This window comes from Salvia splendens, chromosome 11 (genome assembly GCF_004379255.2).
Source record: "Salvia splendens isolate huo1 chromosome 11, SspV2, whole genome shotgun sequence".
Classification (NCBI taxonomy): Eukaryota; Viridiplantae; Streptophyta; class Magnoliopsida; order Lamiales; family Lamiaceae; genus Salvia; species Salvia splendens.
In genome coordinates this window covers 27,770,281-27,780,647 of record NC_056042.1, presented here as the reverse complement: position 1 = coordinate 27,780,647, position 10,367 = coordinate 27,770,281, and the positions used below count along the sequence as shown (strand labels likewise).

The window sequence follows — 10,367 nt, the reverse complement described above, 5'->3', positions numbered from 1 at the left end:
TAAATTTAAGTGACCAAAAACTCGAAATAGTACTTTCTCCATTCCAATTTTCATCTATGATGTTACTCGCGAATGTACTTTCTATAATAAACTAAAGAGATGGATAAGTAAAAGAACAAAACAAAACTAAAAATAACCTAATCTAATAATTGAATAGCTAGTGGGGAATCAAATGAAATGGCGCAAAGAATATAAAAACAAAATATGAGTTGGCATGTCACAATTCATAAAGCCAATGAATAAATAATTCTAATTTAAAGTCAAATAAATATCAAAAAACAAATGGCAGATTGGGTATGCTAACTTCTACGGCAGGCAAATTTAAAAAAAAATAAACATGAATATATCAACCGTAATTATTAACATACGCTTAAAATTTAAAAACTTTAACCCCCAAAAAAAAGGAAACAGAAAAAAAAAAAAAAAAAAGGAAAAGAAACACCTAAGCTGGGGCGGCGGCGCCGGCATTGAGTAGGCCGGTGAGAAAAGTCATAGCTTTGACTTGCATTTCCAAGGCGGCAATATAATCGGTCGTTTCTTCTAGAAGATTCGGCAGCGAGACCTTCCGGCAGCCGGGAACCAACCGGCTCAACACCTTCACTTTGCTCTCCACCGGCGGGAGTTTCTTCGCCGGCTTTCTGGAGCAGGATTTTCCGGCGGAAGGCTTGGCCGCCTTTTTGTGCTTCCGGTTGATTTGCGCGAGGCGGAGGCTGAGGCGGTTGGTGAGGATGGCTCTGCTCCACCGCGTCCTGCCCCGGGCGGAGGCGGCCAGGACCCGGTCGGCGGCGTCGCGGACGGCGTCGTGGCCGCCGGAGCCCGGGCGGCGGACGTGGTGGAGCGCGTCCATGAGCTTCGACGAATAGATTCGCTGCTCCGCCTCGGACCGCCACCGGGTTTGGGAATCCGGGTCGATTTTGCGACGCTTCCGCGAATTGGCGTCGGAATTTGACGATTCCGCCATTGGAAAAGTCAACTGCGAAAAAAGCAACGGAAATTGGATTACATCAAAATCATATCAAATGAATTCACCTTAAATCAATTCCGCCGATAAATACGATACCTGATCAAAGGAGTTGTAGAGAGAGAGAGAGAGAGAAACGGAGAAATTGAATTGGAGAAAGAATAGAGGAAGAAGTGGAGCACTGGTTGAGAGAGAGAGAGAGAGAGATGGGAAGAAACGACAACACACGCGTCTTTTGTCTATTCATCAATTTATTGCGCTGCCATGTTACTCTTTTTTTCCCTCTCTACTTTTCATGTGCTAAAACCAGGAAGCTGTTAATATATATGCATTACAATTACACCATTTTCTTACTAAAATTATTAATGAGGTTTCCACCTAAATCTAAAATATGTAAAACAAAAGAGGACGTACAACTTAGACCTGGCCGCATCCACACAATGTGCAGTGCACAATAGACAAGAAACTGAAGGTGTAAATATGAAGCATTCAATTTTCGGTATTTTTTTAATTAATAGTGTTGGTATTCAATAATAAATGTCATGAGGTTTAAATTGCCATTAACTTTTCGTTACACTTCATGTCAAAATCGTCGATGAGATGGTTCAACGAATTTAAGTTTTCCAAACTAAAAACAACAAATTTCCTGCGTTACTTAAAACATAAGTTTGTCTACACATCTTTTACACCTACACTTAATTCTAAATTATTGAAATGTTAAATTTTTGTTTTATCTCATAACTCTTCTTTTTTAAATATGCTAGTGTAACAATGAAGCAAATCTAGGAAAATTCGATCGCTGAAAACAACCAATTGGTCTGAATTTTCTAACATAAAGTCGTCGCAAAGTACAACGAGTTGAAGGCGAAATGTGCCAATTAGCTACGCTAGTACTGGGCTCTTATATAGAATGATATCTCCAAATCTGTATGCATCTTTATCAATTGTTAGAAGATATGGGATAGCAAACATAGTTTGGATTATATTTTCCAATTGAAGAATGAGGCATTCTTCGATGATGAAGGAAGGATGTTCGTATGAGGACGTCTAGGCATTCTATTGAAATAATCACAATTTTTGTGGCGGTTCTGAGGCATCTACTTACCAAAAGAAACTAAAGTCTTCGCCTTCAGAGAGTACTTACAAGTGGTACCACCATTGATCTTAATCTGGCGATGGTGGAGAATCTGCACTTTTCCTCGACATCGGCACCGAAAAGTTGTCCCACATAGATAAAGCGGCCAAGAGGAAGAGGAAGGTTGCGGCGACTTTGAGCAATGTACTCATCCAAGACCCTCAAATTGTCGGGTAGTCTATCTCGCTTAACTTAATTAGAAGCATAATTCATAAATAATTTATGATTTTTAGTTATGCATTGTTTGTTTTTTTATTTAGTAAATTTAGAAATAATTTATTGTAATTTCAAATTTTTAAATTAATTAAATTTTTAAATGTTTAGTTGTTTAATTTCATTTTAAAAATGATATGAAAATGAAGAACAATTAAAAGATAAAATAAAAACTTATGGTATGATTTGGAGTATGTATAGCTGTTGTGGTATGATTTGAGTTTGAAGTAGAAGATTAATTTAGTAATTTATCAGTTAAAATATGAATTGTGATAGATATGAAATGAAATTGAATTAGTAATAGCATAAGTATTAATGAATTCAACCACCGACTATCATATTTGTTCCGCTAGATTTTCTTTAAATGTTATGTTTGTTCGTGGTAGGTTTTGCATTTACTTGGCAACTTTGCAGAATATTCTATTATTGTTGGGCTATAGATGGCAAAATAACGAAACTTCAAGAATTTCATTGATAACTTAGGCGTAAAAACTCACGTATAATGCTTCACGATGAAAATACATGTACTATAATATGAAGGAACATGTACTTGAAAATACATGTACTGTATAATAAGCCTATTAAATGTCTCATATTACTACTATTTTAAAATATTCACCAATAAATATTTTATTTCATTTTTAATAATAAAATAAATTGATTAAGTCATTTTTTTGAATTTTATTACTAATACAAAATTAGGGCATACATTCTACTATAACTTTTTACATCTAATTTGTATAGAATCAAAATGTGATATTTAGTATCGAACTCAGAGGGAGATACAACACATTTCAATCTATCAATAATCATAACAATTTTGATAACGAATACCAATTTAATTGTTAATATGTTTTTCTTAATCAATAGTTATGTACTCGTTTTGAAAATCAATAAACATTAGGACAAAGTAACTGGTTTTTGCATACAAATATTTTTGCTATTGCAATCTCTGCCCACACACAAATATGAAAAAGAAATCTTGTTTTACAATGTAAATAATTAAGTCACGTTGTTCCTTAGCAACCTTCTTAATTAAAATTGATAATTCGTTAAAGAATAGGGAGATGGTGCGTTTAACATGATAACTAGTCTATATATGTGCTTTGTTGAATTTAATAGAAAAGCTTTATTGCTTTTAAATGAAGCAAAAACCATGTGAAGGATAATAGGCAACACATGGTCTGGTGCAGCACTCTACTTTGTTTGTCAACTTATTTACCGATTTGTCCTCATTCAATTCTACCACAACTTCTTCAACTTGCGCATATAATGGCTGATTAAATCGATATTAATTTTCAATTTTGTCGTTTAATTAAATACAATACGTAACAAATTAAATTACTACTAAAACTTATGAATCGACAAGTAAAAGGACAACAAACTGCAGATAGTAGTAATATAGAATATGATGGCACAACAATATGTAAGAGAAATTGTTTTATAGTATCTCGAAAAATGATAAAAGACAAAAGAAATGAATAGTTGAAGTTAACTGCGACGAGGAGCTATACCGAATGCAAGTAAATTTATAAGTATCATATCTATATAAGTTAAAATATAATTACACTATTCGTGGCTTTAACTACAATAAATAGTTTTTTGTTTTTCTTTTTTCCTTTTGTAAACGTTAGCCTATAGGTTCAAATCTGTCATGACTCATTTTTTACAATGATCAGAATCAGAATATGTTTGTTTTTGCTGTATTTGTATGTTTCTGTTATCATTTATTATTGGTAAATAACCTTAATAAAAGATAAATATAAATAATCTTTAAAAAAAGAAATTTTTTTAATAAGGGTGTGGTCTTTTGATAAGTTGATTTTTTTTCAATTTCTAATTTTTATTTGTAGATTGCCTAGATACTATATAAGGAGAACCACCCCGATATGCACATGGCGACTAGCTTGGCGAAACCTTGTCTCGCCACGCGCCCAATTTCGGACGCAAATCAAATATACGATCTTTAACTCCTTAGTTTTAAGCGGTTTTATATGTTTTTGGACTTATAAAAGTACATTGTTTTCATTGTAGGATGTGAAACAAGATGAAATATGGAGTTGGGACGAAAATCGAGTCAAAATCAGGTTCCTCATAAGCTCAGTACGGACCGTGCGCGACTTCAGGCAAAGGAAGTGCCACCTGCGTCGATGTGTATGTGTCACTCTCTATGTTGATCTTAGATGATCACGACCATATATATATATATACGTGTGTATGTGTGTGTGTTAATTTTAGACATCATGTATAATTAATGTACATGCAATTAATACAAAATAGGAAGTCTTAGTGACATAGAAAAGCTATTTACAGCAGCCAAATTACCTGCACACAAAATTCACCAATCTAATTGGATTTGTCCTTTTACATGTTTCATGTTCATTGAAATAGCTACTAGAACCATACCTATATTGCATCTTATAGAAGCCTTATATGCAAAAACATTTCCCAGGAAGGCTCAAAACTGCTCACCAGGTCTACAAGCGCGGCGTCTCGCCTTAGAGGGTGTCTTGTCGTACTTCAGTTAAAACGTACGCCGGCAGGGCCATTGTCCCAATCAATCTGGAAGAACGAGTCGCTAGATCCAGCATTCTTCATCGCCTCAATCGCCAATCCAACCATTGACTCATCAGGTGAATGGAGGTCCTCGGGGTCATCTTCGAAGGACACGTGATAAACATCGTCTGCAGGCTCCTTAGGCGTAGAGAAACTCAGCATGTTTGGAGTTGTAGGGCTGAACAATCCTTGGCTCACACCCTTCTGCTTATAGGCAGCCATTTCTTTCGCATATCTGTCCCTATCCATCTTACTGGCCTCGATATACGGCTGTAAAGGAAAACAAGTATACCTGAGTTTTCACCATGCCATGATGTTCAAGATCAATTAATGTCAAAACTGTTTAAGAAAGGTTGATGCAAAAGTAGTAATGCATATTGTAATATCATCATAAAGTGGTGAATTACCAGTTTGTCTTTCTCAGCAAGACTTCTCCATGCACTAACAGCCATTTCCCGGAGATTTTGGGAATTTGATCCTTCTCCAAGCACATTCCTTAGCCTGTGAGTCTCCAATCTAAGGAATATATGATATCCAGTCCTCGGCTTCTGAGGTGCTTTAGGGCGGTCCGCGGTGAGTTCCTTAGCGTTTGAGTTTTCCGATATGATCATGGTTGAATTCTTGATAACTGTCTCCTGGCCTGCATTTATAACAAATTGTTAATGCAAAAATGAAGGAAAATAATTGAGATGTCAGTTGCATGATTACATCTCTGTTTGATGTGTAAACTTGTTTTTGAACTCGACAACGATCTTGTGCAATGCAACCATCAATCGTTCAAAACAAAAAAAGAACATGTAAGACCTTTGGTCTCCTTCCGGAAGCAATCCTTTTCCTCTGTCCAGCCATCTTGATCACCAAGATGAACTGCTGAAAACGGAGACGAGCTGTCACAGCGCTTCCTCTTTCCTGGCGAGCAGCTCGGACTCGCCCCAGAACCAAAATAACCTGTCAAATACCATTCACTATTTTAAAAAAATACCGCTCTTAAATAATGTGTTGCTGTGTGAAATAAAGAACATAAAGAGAAGTATTATCAAATTTTGAAGATTGCGTAACCAAAACAATACTTGAAGATGTGTGAAGTTGAGTGAAGCATAAAAACCTGGAGAACTCTTGGCAGGCCATAAGTCTGCTGGAGTGGACTTCTTGCCACAATACATTAGCTCATACTGGAGAATCAGCATTTCATAAACATTCCGAAGTTGAGCTGCTGACATGGATACACGGCTTCGCGAGTTTGATACTAGCGCAACATCATCCCATTTTCCCTTTTTAGTCACCTAAAAGAGTTGAACAAGATTTGATCATAGAAGATAGTAGTTATTATCGAGCATCGACAGGATAGGTAAATGAAACCAGATCGAAGATTACAGGAAAAAATTAAAAAAGTTTGTTCATGAGTAAGACATATGCACCTGATAGAATCCTCCTCGTTTCATCACTTCCATGTAGACACAATGCAAATCCAACATTGCTTGACGGAAATTAAAGCTGCATAATTAGGACTATCAGATCACCAGTTCCTACAATTATATTATTAATGAAAATGCTAGTTCTCAGAAAAAGATCTCAATGATACATAAAAATAACTATATTTCTAAAGTACTCCAAGATTCAAAATCTTTTTTGGGATGTCCCAAAGTAAGTGAATCATTGCCCTTTTTTGTCAAAAATAACACTTTTACTTCATTCCCTTTTAATTTTATCATCTCTACTTTATTTTTATCTACAACGAAAAGAAATGTCTCAATTAACCAAGTACATAAGGAGTACATTAGAAAATTGAAAAATATTAGTCCATGGATTTATCCCCATTCCTTCTCATCATGATTTCCAAGCAAAACATCTTAACTATGTATGTGATTCAACTAAAATACACCAGAGCATTGTGATTAAACCATTCCATATGAAGGGAAAATCGAGTAAAGGTAAAATTCAAGAAGAAGAATGCGCACCAACAGAAAAGGTTCCATTAATCAATCAAATATGAATCCCTAATGCATGTAGTTGTATTTGAAGATGGGAATGGATGCATGCAAATGGGGAAAGAAGTCTCACAGTGAACTGAGGCCAGATGACTCGTTCAGTTTGCCTAGTTTCTCATAGAAAAGATCCACAGAAACCTTTCCATTAGTGGCTGATTCTGGCATTTGATGGCCGGAAAAACCTCCGGGCTGCTTCGCCATTTTCCTCTGAAAAATCCCCTGTTTTCGCTTTCTTTGAGCAAAACGGGGTTGCTATGGTTTTGACTTTCCCACTATACTTGTTTACAGTTATTTTAATCAACTGTATTACTCCATTTCCTTTGGCTCTCGATGATAAAGAGTAAGAGCATCCGCAACGGTGGACGGCAGCCCCGCGTCCGTCCGTGCCAGCGGCAAGGACGCATACCGCCGTCGCTGCGCTCGCGCCGCTGGCACGGCGCTGCTCGATGCATCGAGCAGCGCCGTGCCAGCGAGCAGGCGACGTGGCGGCTTACGATTGGGCAACGGCTATGAATTATTTTTTTTTATTTTAAAATTCGATTTTTAATTATATAAAATGATAAAAAATAAAAAAAAATATTTTCCAAATTCCAAAAATATGGCCGTTTTTTCTGAATTTTTTTGAATTTTTTTTTATTTTTTTCCCCCAAAATCATCTATAAATACACACATTCATCATCCATTTATCACATCAAATCATCTCTCATTCATCTCTCATTCATAATTCTCATACAAACTATCAACACATTCATCCCTCACTCAAAGACTCAAATGGATTTCACCCATATTATGGCGGAAGCGGAGCGCGAAGAACAAGAATACTACGAACAACATCGTGCCGCTTACGAAGCATACGTCGCGGCGAATACCCCCGCTCCTCCTCCTCAACGAACCAGATCAAATCGCCGCTACATCCATCGTGACCGGGAGGGAGCCCATGAAAGGCTCGTTGCCGACTACTTTGCCGACCAGCCGCGGTTTCCGGCAGATTACTTCAGGCGCCGTTTTCGCATGTCAAAGCGCTTGTCATGCGAATTGTCAACACATTGTCCGCACGTGTTGAATTTTTCCAAACAGGTCCAGATGCAGCCGGCCGGCAAAGTATCACGTCGTTGCAGAAGTGTACGTGTGCCATCCGACAACTCGCTACTGGGCAAACGGCCGACATCTTCGACGAGTATTTGCATCTCGGTGAGTCCACTGGAATCCTTTGTCTAAAGAATTTTTGCGAGGGCGTTCGTTCAGCTTTCGGGGATGAATTCCTTCGGGCACCCACCACCGATGATTGCTAACGGTTGCTTCGTCTTCACGAATCAGTCCATGGCTTTCCCGGAATGCTTGGCAGCATTGACTGCATGCATTGGAGGTGGAAGAATTGCCCGACTGCTTGGAGAGGCCAACACTTGAGCGGTCACAAAGGCGGCGGCCCAACGCTTATCCTTGAGGCGGTCGCCGACTACCGCCTATGGATTTGGCATGCATATTTCAGCGTTGCTGGATCCAACAACGACTTGAATGTGATATATTCTTCACCATTCTTCAATGATGTGATGAATGGTGTAGCACCGGCGATCGACTTCACCATCAACGGAAGATACCACATGGGTTACTATCTCGCCGATGGTATCTACCCACGGTGGTCGACTTTCGTGAAGACGTTCAACAACCCGCACGACCCGAGACGGGTTCTTTTGCGCAGCGTCAAGAGTCCGCATGGAAAGACGTCGAAAGAGCTTTCGGGGTCCTTCAAGCCCGATTCAACATTGTTAAGTCCCCGACTCGGCTATGGTACGTGAATAATATCGCCGACATCATGTTCACGTGTATTATCTTACACAACATGATTATAGCCGATGAAGGGCCAAGGGCGGCTAGCTTCTACGACGAGGACGAAGCCGGAAGCTCAACAGCGAGATCTCCCCCACGCCGGGGTGAGCATACGACGGTTGGCCAGAGAATCGAGACAAGGCACACAATGCGCGATACCCGAATCCACAATCAACTACAAGAAGACCTAATCAAACACATGTGGGCGAAATTCGGCAACGCTTAGTGGTTTTTTAAATTTTTAGTATTTTAATTATGTAATTTTTAATTTTTAGGATTTTAATTATGTCGTTTTTATTTTATTTGTCATTTGTAATATTATTTAGGTTTTTTAATGAATTTTAGTATTATTGAAATGTTTTTGTTTAATTGAATTTTAAATTAATTGTGCTCGTCCTTGCGGAAGAGCACAGCTGTGGGTGTTGTGCTCTTGCCAGAGAGCAGGCAGAAAAAGTGGGGCCTGGCCCACAACCGTGCCGCTGGCAAGAGCACGGTTGTGGATGCTCTAAGAGATTAAACTATACATTTTTATATTTCACCTATACTGACAAAATATACTACTCCCTCAAAATGTAGTCTAAGCCGGAGTTTTAAGAAATGTGAAAAAAAGGTGAGTGGAAAAGTTAGTAGAGTGTAGGTCCCACATTTATTGGTTTTAAAATAGAATGTGAGTGTAATGACTTAGTGGAAAGTGATGATCATTTACCAAAAATGAAAAAAAAATTGCAAAGTGGACAACATTTGATGGACGTACCGAAATAGCAAAACTGGACAACATTTCACAAACGGAGAGAGTACTATATTATTTTATGGTGAGTGCTAAAAACACATTCCAAAGGCACACATTTATTTCTAGATTTCAACCTATTGTCAAACCTAATGGTTTTGGAGCACCCGCAATCGCCGGGAGCTCGGACCCGTCCCGCCCGGGAGCGAGAAAGGTCACATATCGCCAATAATAGAAATTCAACAACAATAATCAATCCGCAATAATAACATCAAACAAACAACAACAACAATAAAAATTCATCCACGATATTAATAATTAAACGACACCAACAACAGATGCTCATAAAAAACAACAGAAATTTATCGTTACCAACAACCACAAAATTAATCAATCAATATTTTGAATTAAGATAATATTTGTATTAGGTATACTACACTAAAATAATATTAAAAATAAATTGAGTTTTGGGTTTTTATATTATGGAACTGAAAAATCGAAATTTGCCAAAAATTTAAAACGAATCAAACCAAACTGAAATTTCACCAAACAAGGCAAAATTTACAATTTCAATTAAATTTAGATCGGATACTCAGTAGTTTGCTCATCCCTAGTATGAATCGAGACATCCAGTAGCAATCATTGTAACCAAGTCCCTTGCTAATATATATGATTGGGTAGTTGGTCCAATGAATTAAAAATTTAGTTAGGCTATGTTTGATTACATCTAGCCACCCACAAGGTTTAACTGATAATGTTGCATTCAAGGTTTTGTGGTTAGAAAATATGTCCAATAGATAGTGTTTGGTAGCAAATGTAGGAAAACGTGTGAAAATTGGAAAAGGCAAGGCCTTTGGCCTTTCACTTTGAGTAAATTCTTTTATGTAGTGTCTTAATGCATGGATCTTTCATGTCTCCATCTCTAGCCTATATAAGGCATAGAGTTGTAGAGAGGAAGTA

General features: G+C 37.7%; 1 protein-coding gene across 1 annotated transcript; it reads right to left on the bottom strand.

Moving 5' to 3' along the window:
- Positions 1 to 231: 231 nt before the first annotated feature.
- On the bottom strand, positions 232 to 1,339 carry LOC121753945 (transcription factor bHLH149-like). The gene is made up of 2 exons (XM_042149245.1): positions 1,061 to 1,339; positions 232 to 973 (listed from the first exon to the last, which is right to left on the bottom strand). Exon 2 carries the CDS (start codon positions 959 to 961, stop codon positions 443 to 445), a length of 519 nt encoding a protein of 172 aa, XP_042005179.1. The 5' UTR covers positions 962 to 973; positions 1,061 to 1,339; the 3' UTR covers positions 232 to 442.
- Between the last annotated feature and the right edge of the window lie 9,028 nt (positions 1,340 to 10,367).

What these genes read in the sequence shown, in the direction of transcription:
- LOC121753945 (XM_042149245.1), bottom strand. Translation starts at nt 961, where the DNA reads ATGGCGGAATCGTCAAATTCCGACGCCAATTCGCGGAAGCGTCGCAAA.